Source organism: Marmota marmota, unplaced genomic scaffold (genome assembly GCF_001458135.2).
Source record: "Marmota marmota marmota unplaced genomic scaffold, marMar, whole genome shotgun sequence".
Taxonomy (NCBI): domain Eukaryota; kingdom Metazoa; phylum Chordata; class Mammalia; order Rodentia; family Sciuridae; genus Marmota; species Marmota marmota.
The window spans coordinates 4,099,250-4,117,122 of record NW_026000108.1 but is presented as its reverse complement, the minus strand read 5'-3'; the positions used below and the strand labels follow the sequence as shown (position 1 = coordinate 4,117,122).

Here is a 17,873-nt window from a genome sequence, read left to right as displayed (position 1 = left end):
GGGGGGGGGGGGGCGTAATGTGGGATGAGACCTTGGCAACAGTGGGGAAGAACTGGCCAACAGACAGTGACCCCGTGGGTCAGTCCACTGGGCACTGAGGGTCTCCAGGTAGCTGGTGGGTTCCACAGGTTCAGAGTTGGAGCACAGGGACACCTCTGGAACACAGTCACAGAATTTCAGGACAATTGGAGACTTCACTGGAAGAGCCACGGCTTTGTTGGTTATCCCAAGTCCCTGAGCGTTGCTGAGGAGGCTAATGGAGGAGGTCCCACCTCTGTGGACTACATTCAGGGGCCTTGGGAAATGGGGCTCAGGCTGGCTCTTCAGGGTTTGGATCAATGAGATGAGCAACTGGTAAGGGCCTGGTGGCCTGCATGGTACACTCAGGTTTGTCCTTGGAGGCAGGCGGGATGTCCTGAGTCCGTCACGTTTGCCTTTCCTGCTGGGCACTGCCCTATAGTGGGTACGGCGTCGTACACTCACTCATCTGCCAACTGGCGCTTGCTCAGTGCTACTGTGTCAGCCCCTCCAGAGACACTGCTAAGAGTGACAGCCTGCGAGCTTTCAGGGGTTGTGTGGTGAGCCACAGTTCTTGTCCTGAGCTGGCCAGATGGAAAGGTAATGAGTGGAAGGAGCTGTTCTGCGTTCTAGGAGTCCGATGTATTTGGGGAAAGGGAGGACTGGAGATGGAGACTCTGTCCCCATGGGGCGGGCGAGGAAGGCAGGTGAGCTTGTGTGCAGTTAGGGTTTGGGCTGGGATTTTGGAGCTGCTTCCTGCTCCTGAGGTACAGGCGTGAGTCCATGTGCTGACACGAGCTCCCCTTGCCCCCACCCTGAGGCCAGATTCTCCCTTTTACAAACGAGGTAACTATTGTGGGTGCTGAAGGATGGGGCAGAGCTGGAGTTTGGGTCCAGGTCTTCTCCCTGCTCTGTGATTTCCCTGACAGCACAGCCAGAGGCCACCAAGCCCAGGGCCCAGCCTGGACGCTGACCTGGCCTCTCCAAGGCTCAGATGGAATCTTCAGTATTTATAAAAAGGATCTCACGAGCTCTGAGGCAGCTGGGCCCTTCCACTTCTCTCTGGGCTGAAGGCTGCTTTGGGAGCAGGTGATCTCCAGCCCATAAGTGTCCTGATAGTGGGTTTGTAGGACTTGCTTTAAGGAAAGGCTGGAGGGAAGATCTTGGGTGGGGAAAGGGGCTAAATTTAATAGGGCCAAGCACACTTCAATGTGCATCGGATCATCCAGGAGGCCTAGCTGAACACATCTCGTGCCACACATGTGAGTCAGCGATATTTCCTGCAACTTCCCAGGCTGGTCAGCAACCCTTCCTTAAGAGCCACTGAGCCAGGCATGGTAGAACATGCATGTAATCCCAGTGATCTGAGGAGACCGAGGCAGGAGGCTCTCAAGTTTGAGGCCAGCTCAGCAACTTAGTGAGATCCTGTCTCAAAACAAAAATTAAAAAGGGCTGGGGATGTAGTGCAGTGGTGGAGTGCCCTGGCCTCCAGTACAGGAAAAGGGAAAAAAGCAAAAACCACCAAGGTAGAACAGGAAGATGTTTCTCTTAAAAGAAACTGTTAGGCAGGGTGGGTAGCACATGCCTGTAATCCAGCAACTCGGGAGACTGAGGCAGGAGCATTGCAAGGCCAAAGCCAGCTTCAGCAACTTAGTAAGGCCTGAACAACTTAGTGAGACTCTATCTCAAAATAAAAGGGACCGAGGCTGTGGCTCAGTGGTTATGTGCCTTTGGGGTTCAATCCCTGATACCCCCCAAATAAAAAAACTGTTAATAATTATTATGATGATGATGATTATTGGTATTGGGGATTGAATTTAGGGATATTCAACCACTAAGCCACATACCCAGTCCTATTTTGTACTTTAAGACAAGATCTCACTGAGTTGCTTATTAGCACCTAGCTGTTGCAGAGGTTGGCTTTGAACTCACGATCCTTCTGCCTCAGCCTCCCAAGCTCTGGGATTACAGCCATGTGCCACCACACCTGGCTTAGAATATGAAATTTATCATCTTAACCTTTTTCTCTTTTTTTTGGCAGTACTGGAGACCAAACCCAGGAGTGTTCTGCCACTGAGCTACACACCCAGCCCTTTTTATTTTGAGACAGGATCTAGCTAAGTTGCCGAGGCTGTCCTCTAATTTATGGTCCTCCTGCCTTAGCATCCTGAGTCGCTGGGATGACAGCTGCCCACCAGTACCCAGCTACTTTAACCATCTTAGGCGTGCAGTGCAGTGGCACTGCACACATTTTTGTTGCTATGCAGCCATCACTACACCTACCTGTAGGACTGCAGCATCCTCCCCAACAAGCTCCACTCCTCACCCTCCATCCTCAGCCCATGGCAGTCACTGTGCTGTCTCTGAAGCCAGCCACCCCAGGGCCTTTTGAAGCGGGCAGTGCTTGTCCTTCTGTGGCTGATGTGCCCCACCTAACAGGATGTCTTCTCCTTCTCCCTTCTCTTCCTCTGCTGCTGAGGATGGAACCTAGGCCCTTGCACGTGCTAGGCAACCACCCTACCCTGGAACCACACCCCTGGCCCTTTGTATTTCTTGAGACAGGGTCTTATGAGATTGCCCAGGCTGGCCTCGACCTTGTGTTCCTCCTGCTTCGGCCTCCCATGGCTGGGATCACAGGCATGGCCACCAGTGTGCCTGCTGAGTTTAATTTGTATCGTATCATGTGCTGGCCAGTGATGTTTCACTGTGGCCTGCACCTCACTCTGTTTACCTGTGGGTGACCGCGGGCTGCTCAGCCCTGGGGGTGCCTGGTGTGTGCGGATCTCTTCAGTTTCCAGTGCTCCGGGTCACTACCTAGAGGCAGAACTGCCGGGGCAGAGTCTAGGCTTGGTTTCTGAGGAGCTGACCTGCTCTTTCCTGCAGGGCCATGCCGCTCGTCTCAGCTCTGTCACAGGTGGCCTCATCTGACCCCAGGCTTTCATCACCAGGCCCTAATGGCAGTCCTGTCTGTTGGTGAGTCCTTTGAGTGTGGAGAGGAGGACGGCGATCCAGAACTGAGGCTTCCCATCCACACAGCCCAGGAGTGGTGGCCAGGGAAAATGGTCTTAGGGACCCCATCTGACACCCTGGAAGGATGGGCTGCGAAGCCAGTTGGAGTCCGCGATTCCAAGGGCTTGTCTGACCTGGACGGAGGCAAAGCTGTGTGCAGGGCGGTTCCTCTTCCTGACAGGCTGGGGGACTGCTGATGTCCCCACCTGCCTTTTTCTGGCCATACTATCCTGCTGCTGCCTGTGGGAAGGTCCTGGGGGTTGCTAGCTAGGTGTCCTTGCAGGCCAATGTCTAGGGGAGAACTGAGATTGGTGGCATAGGAGTGGCTTAGCTGTGGGAGGTGACAGCAGGACTGAGAGGATGAGAGAAGCTTTGTCCAGCCTGGGGACCATGCCCAAGTGCACATTTGGTCAGCGGGCAAAGAAGGCAGTGCACGGAGCTCCTAAGAGGGTGGGAGCCTCAGCCTCCCAGGTCTCCTGTGTATCCTGCAGAGTGGCCGGAGGGTGACCACCAGGAGGCACAGGCAGCATCTACAGCAGCACTTGCCTAACGTGTGCAAGGGCCTGGACCCAGTCCCAGCACCAAAGGGGAAAGACTACCCAGAGGTGGGTTCTGGTTCCTGTCTTCTGCTTCTGCCTGGCCCTGCTCTCAGGCTGCCCTCCCCTGGTGGAGCCCCCAGACCCTGCTCCCCAGAAGGGCAGCCTCTGATGGCTTCTGGCCCTTCCTATGAGTGTTCCTATGCTCTTCTCCATTTGAAGAGAGACTGAAGCAGGAACCAGGCCTCTCCTTGGAGACAGTGCATGCCTACCTACCTCTGCAAAGTGTGGCACCGGGCCACCTGGGAAGGGAAGCCCTGCACCATGGCCCGCCCCAGCCTTGTCCCTTGTCTTGTACCTCACAGTCCAGGTGCCAGGTGAAGAGAGGACCGCAGGGCCTTGAGACCTGTGGAGGAACAGTGGACAGAAGAGCACTCAAGGCTGAGCCAGGGCACTGGGTGTGTGCAGCCTGTGTCCAGCATGCCCCTCGGGAGGCCAGTCTCTGCCTGGGTCACGGTCTGGGAGGAAGTGTAGCAGCCCGGGGCCCAGCCTTGCCATTTGTTGTTATAGCAGCAGGGTTTGTCTGAGGCAGGGTGTGCGCTGTGCTATGAGGGTGTGGGGTGCCAGGCACACATGGCCAGGCCTCTGGGGATGGATGTGGCTCAGCAATGACCAGCCTTGTGCCTGGATGGCAGCTCACCAGAAGGCTGACTTTCCTGATCTGTAAAACATGGGCCATAGCGGCACTGATTCCCCTAGGGCTGTGTGAGGACTTGGCAGATGGTGTCTGTCGCCGTGCTCTCTGTCTTCATCTTGTCTGGGGGAAACACGTAGGACAAGGAGGGTCACAGACCCTGCCGCAGCAGGGGGTGGGGGACTGGGAGCCATGAGGCCAGGATGTGTGCCAGCTCCAGGGGCCACTGAAGGCTTCCTGGACAAGAGGACCTGGGTCTTGAGAGATGAACACAAGTCTTAGGAGTGAAGCTGACAGCTCCTGGATGGCAGCAGTAGCTGACAGAAGCACAGGCTGCACAGCCCTGTGCACACGGGCCTCCAGCTCCCCCACCACCCTGGAAGAGGGTCTGCTATTATTTCCGAGTTCAGAGGAGGGTCAAAGGCACAGACACCCTATAATTTGTCCAGTCACAGAGCTAGAGAGGGATGGAACCAGGCCTGGAAGCCGGGAGCCTGGCCCAGAGCCTGGGCACATGGAGAGGGAGCATCTCTAGTGGGTGAGCAGTGGTGGGCCTGTGGTTCCTGCTGGGCCTTGTGGAGCTGTGAGGAAAATGGGCTGGACCTCGGACAGGTCCCACCAGGGCATCTGGTTGGCTCCTCAGGTCTGTGCTTCCCAGGTTTCATGGGCTGCCAGGTTGAAAAGTGTTTGGGAGGCTGACATAGAACTGCTAACTTTAAAATCTGCCAAGTAAGGATTTTATTTTTTCTTTTAAACCAAAACTCTGCAAGTGGTCTTGCTGGCCACTTCTGAGTTTCTTGCCATGCAACCTTGGTTAAGAGACTGGGTACCTCTGAGTCTCTGAGAAAACTGGGACCCCCAGCCTCACTGGCCTGGGAAGCCCTCTCAGCACCCATCTCTCAGAGGTCTTGGATAACACTGGATGTGTCTGGACCTCCTCCCGGCCTCAGACAAAACGGGGCTAGTGCTCACTGCCAGAGAAGCCACACAGGCCTAGGCCAGCTCTGCTGCTGTCGCCTAACAGGGGGTGGGACTTAGCAGTTTTGCCCTTCAGATGCCCTAGTAAAGAGGTCTGCCAGGGCTCTCCATCCAACATGGTCCTTTCCTTCCAAGAGCAGGAGCACGGACTCTTTATTAGTTAGACATGACCAGTAGTTCTGTCTGTCCTAGAGGCCAGTGTAGGCCCTGGGGGTTTCTGGCCTCAGGGCCGTAGGAAGAGAACAAGCCCTCATCTTGGTGGCATTGACCGTGGGTTCCTGTGCCACTGTGGAGTCTGCAGCCTCCACACTTGAGTGGGGCCTCCAGCAGCCTGGGCCACCCAGAATGGTAAATACTCCAGTAGCAGATAGTCACAGTTTGGTGTTTCGTCTTGTCCTAAATGCTTCCTGAAACAAAATGAACATATTTGATGCCACTAATGATGTTTTTAAAAAGAAGGAATCACATAATTCATTCTAAGACCACCATCTATCTGTTGCTGCAATCCTGTTTTCTGTATGCTTCTGAGGAGACCTCACAGTGGGTCTCAGGACTGCCTTCCTCATTCCTGCTTTGCTGAGACAAGCTCATGACCCTTGCAGGTCTCCTGGGAAGTGGCCCAGACCTGTGCTCTAGGGCTTGTCCCAGAGAAGCCTGGGATGGAGAGGCCCAGGCCAGCTTATAAGCATTGCCAGCTTGAATGCACTGGTTGGTTCCTCAGTTCCAACAGAGCCTTCAGGGGTGGAGACAGGCCACCCGTGGTGGAGTGCTGATGGAGCTGTGTGGCCAAGGTGGGGTAGAGCAGATTGTCCACTCCTGGGCAGCTGCGGGCTGCCATGACACTAAGGCAGAGCTGGGCAGTGGCGACAAGAGCCGGTGGCTGGGTGACTGAGTGTGTATTTTGGGCAGTTACTTTCTGAAGTGGCTTTAGTGGTTGACATTAAGGAAGAGGCCTCTTGGCAGAAGGAAAAGATTGAAGGAGTTCTACGGTTTCCTCCCATTAATCACCCTGGCGCTGTGGCTCCCTGCTGCAGGGGTGTGCACTCCTGGCCTGCGGTAGTGCCTACTGGCTTCTTGGGCAGGGAAGCTGTTGTGAACCAAGGCCCTCTCCCTCCAAAGGCCAGCGGGTATAAATCTGCCCAAGGTCACAGGAGATTTTGTGGTGGCATGGTGGAGACCAGAACCCTCCATCTAAGAGCCACACTCTGATCCCCTGGTTTCTAAAGTGGGACTGGCCCACCTGTACTAGCTGTCCCACTCTCCTGCAAACCCTGCACCAGCTGTCACTCTGAGGAAAGGGACAAGCTAGCTCTTTCAGAGCTCAAGGCTGGGCAAGTTCTAATGGCAGTGTCTGGCCCTTTCCTTCTTGGGTGGCTAGGTACATGGGAGAACAGAGTGTCCTACAATTGGGCCTGAGTCATGGTCTGGCCTTGTCTCCATGGGTGTGTCTGTTTTCCGGTCTCTGTGAGGGGTTCAGGCATTCATTTCCTGCCCACCTGTGTCTGGGATACTTGATCTCCAAGGGTGCAGGGTTTGCAGGAGAGTGGGACAGCTGGTACAGATGGGCCAGTCCCACTTAAGAAACAAGGGGAGCAGATGTGGCTCTTAGATGAAGGGTCTGGTCTCCAACATGCCACCAGAAACTCCTGTGACCTTGGGCAGATTTATACCTCTCTGGTCTTCACTCTCAGTACAAAATCTGTCCAGGTTCCTTCTAATGTGGACCTGGAGAGAACGCAGGACTAACTGTCTTCGAGTGGGTGGGAAGTATTCCAGGTGAGCCTTTGTGAACAGGTTGACAGGACTTGGGTGAAAACAGTGTGACAGGCTGGCTTTGCAGTAACCTCTGGCCTTTGTTGTCGTAGGAAGACATGGCTGCTCACGTGGGTGCTTCCCGGACTCCCCAGGAAGTGATGGAGCACTATGTGAGCATGTACATCCACGGGAACCTGGGGAAGGCCTGCATCCCCGACAGCATCCCCAACCGGGTGACAGATCACACCTGCCCCAGCGGAGGCCCCCTCTCGCCCAGCCTCACCACCCCGTTGCCTCCGTTGGACATCTCAGTGGCCGAGCAGCAGCAGCTAGGCTACATGCCACTGCGGGACGACTATGAGATCGAGTACGACCAGGACGCCGAGACACTCATCAGCGGGCTGTCCGTGAACTATGACGACGACGATGTGGAGATCGAGCTCAAGCGCGCCCACGTGGACATGTATGTGCGGAAGCTCAAGGAACGGCAGCGCCGGAAGAACATCGCCCGTGACTACAACCTGGTGCCTGCCTTCCTGGGGAAGGACAAGAGGGAGAAGGAGAAGGCGCTGAAGCGGAAGATCACCAAGGAGGAGAAGGAGCTGCGGCTGAAGCTGCGGCCGCTGTACCAGTTCATGTCGTGTAAGGAGTTTGACGACTTATTTGAAAATATGCACAAGGAGAAGATGCTGCGAGCCAAGATCAGAGAGCTGCAGCGGTACAGGCGAAACGGAATCACCAAGATGGAAGAGTCGGCTGAGTACGAAGCCGCCAGGCACAAGCGGGAGCGAAGGAAAGAGAACAAGAACATGGCTGGCTCCAAAAGGGGCAAGGAGGAGGGCAGAGATGGCGAGTTTGCAGCCATCGAGAACCTTCCTGGGTTTGAGCTCTTGTCAGACCGTGAGAAGGTGCTCTGTAGCTCTTTGAACTTGAGTCCAGCGCGCTATGTGACGGTGAAGACCATTATAATCAAAGACCACCTCCAGAAGCGGCAGGGAATCCCCTCCAAAAGTCGCCTTCCCAGTTATCTGGACAAAGTCCTAAAGAAAAGGATTTTAAACTTCCTCACAGAAAGCGGGTGGATATCCAGGGATGCCTCCTGAACAAGGGTGTCCTGGAGCGTCCCCAGACACTTCCAAGGCTGGAGCGATGCTCAAGTAGCTTGTGAGCCAAATGGCATGGGGGGAGGGGAGAGGAACCGCCTTTTCCCCTGTTGCTCTTTTTAAACAAATTGAGTTCCTTTTTTTAAGATGTAAAAATCTTTTCAATGGTCCTCTGAAAGAAGCAATAGTAACAATCTTATATTGGATCATGGGGGAGACAAATATGTTTCTATTTTAACTTGGTCCTAAAAGTAACCCTTGAAGATGATGATTTGCCTTTGCGTGTTCCGTTTGGAGACTGTTAAGAGATTGGATGATTTCCTTTTCTTTCCTGAGCCGCCTTCCCTTCGGGTGCAAAGCTGTGGGTGCAGGGAGTGACATTTTCCTGCTGGGCCGCCAGCCACCCATCAGCTTTCCCTGGTGACACATGCTCTTCTCAGGCAGGGCTGCTATAGGCGCCCCTTTTCTGAGCCCACTGATGCCCCCCCCCCACGACACCCCACATGGCCCGGGGCACGAGGCACTTTATAGAGGGGCCCATGGGACACAGACCTGCCCCTGTGTAACAGATGAAGACGATGAGGCCAGAGAGCACCAGGAGGTTTCCTTACACACTTGAGGAAGAAGCCTTGTTTACACAGTTGATCACGTGAGCTTCCACTTAGCTGTCAGCAGCGGCCAAGTGTGAGTTTGCAGCTCCCAAATCCCAAATCCTGCCTCTTTTTAGTCTGAGCCCAGCCTGCTGCCCACTTGGGGATATCCCCTGGGTGGTGCATCCTTGTTTTGTCCCAAGGATGGGAACCCTGGAGTGGGAGGGTCACAGGACTAGTGGGAACTGTCTGGCTTCCGGGGGTGCCCCTTGCTGCTGTGACTACCTGTAGTGCATTTGACTTGGAAGACCCCATTTTAAAGAGTTCCAGGCCAAGTGCTCAGGGTTCTGAGTTCTGGCATTAGCTTCCTCAGGATTCTTCTCAGTTACAAGTCCCCTTCTCACAGAAAACAATGACCATGCTAGCCCAGCTAGGTGAATTATTTAGTGCATGGCCAGGCCTGCTCCCGTTGGCTGGGCAGAGCCATAGTTCCAGCCCACACAGGCCCTGGCAAGCGTGGCGGTTCCCGGCTGTGTCTTGGGGCTACTGTGCTGCTTCCTGCTCGCCCTCTTGCTTCTGACTCAAAAATGGCTCCTTCCCAGCCCAACCGAAAAGCTCGTTTCTGGGGCCTTCTTCAAGGACATACACGGTACCTTCCTTTTAAACTTGAGGAAGTCGCTTGTCTTCCGGCTGCTCAGGGTTCTCGTGCCCAGACCCTGCTTTAGAGTCCCTGGATGACCATAGACCCCATTCTCCCTGAACTCATCCTGCCCCTGTGCCCCCATAGGTACAAGAGCCTGTTTACCTCCCAGAATATTTGAGCTTGAAGTACATTAAAGTGAAGTTATTCAAAGGAAAAAAAAACCCTCCTCATTTCCAAGGACGACTTGATTATGTGCCTTTTCCTTTCTTTTTACATCCTCTGTCCCTTAGGGTGAGTTTTTCAGCATTAAACAAAACATTCAAGTACACTGTTTAGTTGCAAAGTGTGTTGCGGGCTGGCAGAGGAGTACCTGCTTGCTAGACCAGGGCTTCTCAGCAGATGCTGAGCAGTGACACTGCTCCAGAGTGCTGGCTGCGTGCTGCGCCAGGGACAGTGACAAGGATGGTGCTGAGTTCTTATATCATCACAGCCAGTGGTTCTCAGAGTATGGATCTTGGGTACCTGTTTACAAATGCAGAATCTGGACCCCACCCGGTCCTCTTGAATTGCAAATTCCATGGTGGAGACTAGCAAGCTGTCTTTCAAACCCTCTAGGTGACTGGGAGGGAGCTCAGTTTTGACAGCCACTGGCTTTAGCTGTCCTGGTGTCTCATTTGTTGATTTTCTACACCACCCGAATACTAGTTTGGTGAGGTTGAGTCTAGTCTTATTTTTTTATATAAAATGATAGGCCTACATTAAGCTTGAGAAGCAGAGGATCCTGAAAATGTGTGGCCCAGGCCAAGAGTTGTCCAGTGAAAACCTTTGTGCTTAAGCAGTTTTGTAGTGTGTGTGTATATATATATATATGTGTGTGTGTGTGTGTGTGTGTGTGTGTGTATATCTTTTTGATGGTATGAAGAATTTATTTAGGCTTGACTGTTTTAAGACACCATAATGAATGTATAATTAATTTATGTCAAAGTATTAATATGTTTTTACAACAGGAAAGTAATTTTAGGATTGGTTGCCTCTTATCCCATCTGCTCCAGCTTTCTGTTATATTAGTTCTTACCTCTGCATTAGTTTGGAGTGTTTATATTCAATTCTCACAATAAATTAGCTACCATAGTCCTGTGAACTAAATCTTTTCAAATTTTACACAAACTGTCTTTACAAAGTCCAAAAAGATAGATAGGTAATTTTTCAGGCATTTGAAATAATGCTCTCTGGGAGGCCAACATTCCAAGAATGTATTAAAAACTACAACTCTGGCTACCATTTTTATTATTCTTTTACATATTAAACAAGTTGAGAACAGAACAGTGCCTTTGCTTGCTTCTTACCGTTTCTCGAGCCTCTGTGCCTGCTTCCTTGCAGAGCCTTAAATGCAGCAGTGAGCCAACACTGAGCCCAGGGGCACGGTGTGCCTGGCATGTTTGAGTAGCACACTGGTTATCAAGCCAGCCCCCACCATCCCTACCTAAGTCAGCCTAAGTGGGCTGACTTTCCCACACCTGAGGTCTGCACCATACAGCTCAGCCCCCACGCTGCAAGCAAGCAACACCCATCGGTACTAGGTACTAGAGTGGAGCTGACCATATCATTTCCAGCATGAATTTGTCATTAAAAGTAGTCTTCCCATTGGTGGTGATTGTGGATAACTGAAATATACTATTGAAGACAAGTTGGCTGTATCTGAGCTGTAGTCATCCCTTGGGTTGGTTCCTGGATGCCTTACCCCCCACTCCATTCAGGATTCCAAAATTTGAAATATTTAAAATAATAGTATTTGCATATAACCTGTGCACTCTCAACTTGCATCATCTCTAAGTGACTTATAATGTCCAATACAGTTAGATGCCATGTACAGATTGTATTGTGCAGGAAATGAGGACAAGTGTGTTCAGTACGATTGGTTTCAATAGTTTTGTTCTGCAGTTAGTCAAGTTCATGGGTGTTAACACCCACAGACACAGAGAGCTGACTATATGTCTTGAGTCATGAACTTAGTGCTTTTTAGCGACTCCAGCTGTAGTTGAACAGTAAGAGGAGTGCATGCACACACACTCTCAGAGAACAGTCTGAACATGTTGTCTCATTCAGGCTTTGCTTTGCAGGAGAGTTCCTGGGTGGTATGCACACAGCTGCACAGCATAAAAACAGGCTGGGCTGGACCCAGGCCTGGGTTCTCTCCAATGTTGGGCTGCCTTCACTTCCAGGGTATGTATTTGACCAAATAACACAAAGCAACTTCAAGGAAAGGAGGAAAATGCTTGCAAATAGGAAAAATGGAGATTATTGCTTTTGTTTTTCAAAATTACTGGCAAAATATATAACTATGCCCCATTTTTTTTTAAAACACAGGAAATGGATTTACCAATATTGCCTTTTCACCTAAAAAAGGTCAAGAGGTCACTGTTCCCTTTTGTAACAGATGCCCCAGCCACTCAACCTTCCTCCAAGATCTGGACATTATATGAGGCACAGAGACCCCTCTGCTGGAGTCACCGTGTGTGGCTGCAGCTCTGGAGGGCTTTGTCCCAACCCCTGCTGTGGTGTGCCTTCTCCTGGTCACTGGGTCTGAGCCTGGAGGGCTGCTCCCTTCCCAGGTGGTGGCACCTGCACACCAAGCAGCCAACTCCCAAGCTGAGGTAGATAAAGGGGAGAGTTAAGTCACACTTGCCTTGGGCTCAGGGGTCACCACTAAAGGACACGTCATTACCAGAAATAGGAAAATAAACATTAGGCTTTTAATCCTCTTAAATAGAATTTTAAAATTAAACAAACATTTTAAGTATACCAAGCATGCAGTCCCCACTGAGAAGGTCCATCTTAATAGGAACATACCTTGAGGTTATTAGTAACTAACTGAATAGATTTAAACAACTGAGATGACAAAACAGGAAAAAAGGATTTACTTTGTCAAATTCACTTGGCAAAATAAGGTGGTAAGAATGTTCAAGTTCACATGCTCCCTTCCCATCTCCACAGAAAAGCCAAGGTTGACCATTCCTGGCATCTAGATGCTAGTTATAAATGAACTTGTATGTTCTCAAAGGTAGGCATCAATTTTTTTTGTTGTTGTTTTAATCAAGAAACATGTTTCCCCTCCGGCCTTTTCTTCACAGAATGAACCCAGCAGTAGCCAAAGGTGCCAGCACTCAGTGCTGCAGTGAGCTGCACACGACGGCACAGACGGGCGGCCAGGCAGCCAGACAGTTCCTGAAGACCTTTTATTTGTTTAAAGTACTTTGCAATCACGAGTTTCAGCAGATACAGCGTTATTCACGATACTCTAGAGGTCCCGTCCGCCCTCTTCTGGAAGAATATGGAGCTACTAAACATGTGGTACTAAGAAATCAGACTCCTGGACCAGAGCTCCTGGACGCAACTGTGTACCCAGCTTGATTCTTTGCAGCCACTTGACCTTTCCATCAAGGCTGGACTCCCAGAGGAGAAAAGATAGACCCGCCTTTCAAGAGTTACAGCAAGTGACTTAAAAGCCAAAGGCCCTGCGGGAGGCAGTTATGCTTCCTTCACCACCCCCACCAGGGCAGGCCTGAGGGTGCGCCCGTGCAGCTTGTACCCCACCTTGCTAACCAGCGCCACCGTACCCGGTTCCTTGCCCTCTACTGGTGTGTGGAACAGCGCCTCATGTTCATAAGGGTCGAACTTGGCTCCAAGGGGGTCCAGCTTGAGCAAGCCGTGCTTTGTGAATACCTTCTGGATCTGCACCTCGGTCAGCACCAGCCCCTCGTACAAGCTTTTCAGGTGAGGGTTTTCATCTTTAATTTCTTCCTTTGGAACACTCTGCGTTGCCTTCTCCAGAATGTCTGCAACCTCCAGCAAGTCTTTGCAGAAGCCCTGGATGCCTGATAAAGTTAAAGAAGGTGGGTCACAATCCACATCCACTGCACCTGGGAATTGAGCTTGGTGTGCTTCATACACAGGCTGCTTATGGTGCCCGGCCACAGCACCTGTTGCCCCAGAATCTCAATGCTTCCACCATTTAATACAGAAAAGACAAAACCCTCCAAAGCCTCTCCTGGCTGAAAGCTGGAATCACCTACTACAGTAGGGGGAAAGGAAGCCAAGTGAAGGGCTAAGGTCGAAGCACCCTTGAGACTCCCAGGCAAGGGTGCTAAGCAGCATGTATGGAATGAAACTCAGGAGACTGAGCTGGAACAGAGACCTAGGTGTGGAGGCCCTTTAAACCTGTGGGAGTATGGAAGTCACCCGGAGTGCCAGGAAGAGGGGAAAGAGGCCTGGTACTCAGGTCAGGCAGGTTCGTATTACTCAGGGAGGAAGAGTACCAGGAACCCAGGTGACCCAAGGAAAAGTGTTCCCAGGAAAGAGGTGTTTCTGTGTTGGATGCAGCAGCATGATGAGATGAGGACTCTATTTCCATCTGGTCCCTCACCCTCTCTGTCCTTGGGTAGCCATAGGAATTCCCATCCTGAACCTTTGGCTCCTCACCTTAACACAGGACGCCACACCTGGCAGTTAACCAAGTGACCCACAGCAAGCACTCCTATGGCAGCCTCAGGTCCAGTTACTACCACAGGTGCCAAACTGGCAGTGATGGACAAAATGCTGATGCCATGACTGACCGGCTCTGTGATGTGTGGCAAGTCACTAAGCCTGGATTACCTCAACTACAAAGTGGGAAGGCAGCAACAGAAGCACCAAAGCTGACAGTGGAGGCTGCACAGCAGGAGTCCTGAAGTGACAGCACTGCTCTGAAGCGTGAGGGAGCCACAAGCAGCAGGGGTGCCATAGACATCCCTGTATGCCATTCGGTTACTAGGACTTTCCTATTCACAGAGGTCATTTTCTTGAATCGGGGAAGAAAGCTGAACATAGTTTATTCTGACTGGACTGTGGCATAATCAGACCTCCTGCTAGTCCTGGTGAAGAAGCCTGGAGATGTGCCTTCTACAGCTGGCTAGGGGCTCCCTAGGGTCTGCACAGGGAGGGTGATAATAAAACTCCTGCTGTGTGGACCACACAATTCCAAACACTGTCACAACTACACAGTCTCTGCTCCTATACAGACACTTTCACTATGAACTCATCTTGAAAAACCAGAGGGGGTGTGAATTCTGCCCCCACCCCGGCTTGGTCTAGGTACACCTGCACCCCCTCTTCTCCACCCTATTATGTTCTTTCTGGGACCAATAACACATAATGTTTAAAGTTACCATATAATTTCGCCTCTTCCACCAGTTTTTGGCTCCTCAGTCTCAAGTTCTCAGTATCTGCCAAAGCTCGTTTGTATTTTTCCTAAAGAAAAAATAAAAGGAAAAAGATTTACATGAATCAAATATGGAACAAATTTACAGGAAAGTCATCCTAATTTGAAAATGATTATAACACACTCCAAGTCAAGATACAAATAAGATCTGTCATTCCTTTTGAGATATTGGACAAAAACAGAAAAGCTCAGTGAGACCAATTTATACTCATGTTAGCATTTCCAGCGAGTGGGAGTAATGCTAGGGCTCCCTGCGCTGATCCAAGTGCACAGAGGTGAAAAGACCAGAGGAAAATCCTTCACCCCCAAGGAATAAGCACTAGTCTCCCCAGTAGAATGTCTGACTTCAGGCAATATGAGCACCTTGCTAGGGGCGACGCCATGTCCAGTCCCATTCCTTCCGGGAGAGGGGGAATGGACTGGGTGTGAAGGGGAGGCCTTGATCCCATGGGGACATGACCCTGTGGATGCACCTCTGTGCCTTCCAGTTTGCCTTAAGGACTCAGTTCACATGCTCACTGTTTAATAATTAATCATGGCAGTTTGGGGAAGTCCCCCAATTCTTACCAACCCTCTCAAGAGCTCCCCACCTCTGGAGTGCCTTCTGCTAATGTGTACTGAAGGGCTCTGTGCGGGTTTCCATACTGCAGCTGAGCCAAGTCTGCAGGCAGTCACAATGCAGAGGCAGACAGCTTGGGCTCACCCTACCCCATTCACCCCTGGCTCTGGGAGCTGCAGGTGGGTGAGCCTGGGGTTCCCTTGGCTGCTCTGGGCCTCAGGCTCCTCACCTGTAAACAGCTTACTCATAAAAACATGTAAAACTGCCCACACATAATCTCAGTGCTTTGGGAGACATAAATATTTGATGTTTTTAATCTTAAATCCTTAAAGAACTTGATTTGCAGATGGATGGATTTCACTATAAACAACATATATAACTGAAAATAAAGCCATCATGTCAGATGTTATTTCTATATTTATTGATTAAGCTATACCAATATCATTGGTTAATACTTTTCAATTATATATATCTGAATTAAAGAAGTATGCAAGGTAAGAAGAAAAGCACCTGATCAGTGCTACTTGTGCTTTTCAGCAATAAGAATCCCTACTGCTGCCAGCTCACACAACTTCTACTTCCCCATGACAGCAGCCCAGGCCCCTACTCCCACCCCAGTTTTAGTGACCACACGGAGCTTTCCTCATCTGTAAGACCGTCTCAGGGTAACCACCTGGCACGTGAGGCTCTTGTCATGTCAGAAGTGGAGCCATACGACGTGGTTCTCCCCTCCACTGTGGTGGTCACCTGCTACATGAGCAGTGGGTCAGACTGAATGCCCTGGCTTGGGTCTGTCACCAGTGACATGTGGGGCCTTTTCTGTGGACCACACAAGAAATATATTCAGCCAAGTCTGTGTCCCACAAGAGCCATATATCCTCACCATAGTGTCTCTCAGCTGTTCTTCTAACTTGACCTTCTCTTCCAAGAGGATCTTGTCTGTAGAGGGAGGCTCTGTCTTCTGCTCATTGTGACCCATGTCCTCTTCCAGGCTTTGGCCATTGTTCTTTTGTTTTGTAGCTGTGCACAACAACCGAGGAGAGGGCCTACAGAAAAGTCCACACATCAGAAATGACAAATTTTTTTTGGAAAACCAGACACAGGACATAGGAGATTTGGAATACTTTTGAACTCTGCTATTGACTGTTTTGGGAGCAAACCTATTTCAGATCTTATAAAGGCAAACTACAAATGACACACACACATATATTAGTACATGCCAAATAACGTCATTCTGGACAACAGATCGCATATGTGGCAGTCTTTATACCTCATAACCTATGTGTGTAGTAGGTTATACCATCTATGTTTGAGTAAGTACACATGTAACATTCACACAAGGAAATCACCTAACAATGTAGCTCTCAGAAGGTAGTTCCTATTGTTTTATGACTCATGACTATATAAGACCAACTGCAATACATGCTTAAACTGATGGGTACCTAACCTTCTCTTCTTGCATTCCAAGGTGTCTTCTGAGACACAGAGACCCCACCTGTGTTTAATACAGCAGACACTGTCAGAGATGAGACCCACTGCTGACATCATGGACAAAAATGGACCAGGCAGAGATCTTACCTCGAAGCACTTTCCATCATGTAAAAAAGGTAAGATGTCTATACACAAAGAATTGTAATTGGGGGTTTAAAAGTTAGTAAAAGAATCCCAGTGCTTTGAGAGACTCAGAAGACTGGAGGAGAAGAAAAGGCTCTATAGGACAGGTGAGTTGCACACAAGAGCAAAACATGTAATAAAGAGGTCATTGCTTTTCACACCTGTGGTAACAGTCTACAATGGACCCTTCTACTCCTTTCTGTGAACCTGAGAAACATGAATACATGCACAGCCTCTCTAGTTCATTTTCAGAAAATATGAACAAGAGCAAGGTGGACAGACAGACAGATGCGCTTCAGGAAGTGGGCACTGCCTGGATGAAGGTGTGGAGGTAGGAACATGAGACTAACAAATGAGTACTAACAAATCCTGGAAGATATTTAAGGTATTATCCAATCTGATATCCACGTGAAAAGATTCAATGACATGCCTAAGGTCACAAAGCCTTTAGTGATAATCTTAAAACCCAGGTTTCTTCACCAGGATCAGCAGGAGCTCTAATTATGCCACAGTCCAATCAGAATAAACTACATTCAACTTTCTTTCCTGATTCAAGAAAACTACCTCCATGAATAGTAAAGTTTTTGTAGACATAATATACATAGAAGGATGTTTATGGCAACGCTGCACAGGGACAAGCTGGACACAGTGTTCTGAAGTAAGGAAATGGCTAAATGAACTGCTGCTTCCCCAATCTGAACTATCATGCAGCTACTAAAAGATGAGTTAAACAGTCGTCCCTCGGATGCACTTGTGTGTCTTCTATTAAATAAGAAATGCAACTTCATGCACCATTTAATGATAGGATACATTGATACATTCTAAGAAAGATGTCATTAAGCAACTCTATCATGCGAACCAAAACGGCTAGGATGTCACTAGGTGATACAGTCTTAGGGGACCACTGTCCTGAATGAGGTCTGTCGCTCACGGGAACTTGTGCAGTGCATGAACACAAAACATGTTCATATGTAGACTGTTACTACAGTGTGAAAAGCAATGACCTCTTTATTACATGTTTGCTTTTCTGGTTTTCAGGAATTTAAAAAGTTAAGGGTATTGTTGAGATGCCTGCCTTCTGAGTCCGTCCGTGTCAGTCCCATCCCGTCCCGTCCCG

The 17,873-nt window shown here is 50.1% G+C and overlaps 2 protein-coding genes across 3 annotated transcripts in view; one reads left to right on the top strand and one right to left on the bottom strand.

The window, feature by feature from the left end:
* Tada2b (transcriptional adaptor 2B) overlaps window positions 1-10,649 on the top strand; it is a 13,082-nt gene extending 2,433 nt beyond the window's left edge. The window contains exons 1-2 of one of the 2 annotated variants that reach the window (XM_015481927.2): window positions 2,117-2,991; window positions 7,101-10,649. In XM_015481927.2, the coding sequence (XP_015337413.1) occupies window positions 7,107-8,093 (987 nt within the window). In that variant the 5' untranslated portion in view covers window positions 2,117-2,991; window positions 7,101-7,106 and the 3' untranslated portion in view covers window positions 8,094-10,649. Of the gene's footprint in view, window positions 1-2,116; window positions 2,992-7,100 lie in introns of those variants that run through there. The other variant, XM_048784128.1, reaches the window with a different exon arrangement.
* A 1,894-nt stretch (window positions 10,650-12,543) lies between these two features.
* The window catches only part of Grpel1 (GrpE like 1, mitochondrial), a 6,874-nt gene continuing 1,544 nt past the window's right edge, over window positions 12,544-17,873 (bottom strand). The window contains exons 2-4 of the mRNA XM_015481926.2: window positions 16,026-16,188; window positions 14,531-14,612; window positions 12,544-13,201 (exon numbers count right to left, since the gene is read on the bottom strand). Of these exons, the coding sequence (XP_015337412.1) occupies window positions 12,855-13,201; window positions 14,531-14,612; window positions 16,026-16,188 (592 nt within the window). The 3' untranslated portion in view covers window positions 12,544-12,854. The remainder of the gene's footprint in view (window positions 13,202-14,530; window positions 14,613-16,025; window positions 16,189-17,873) is intronic.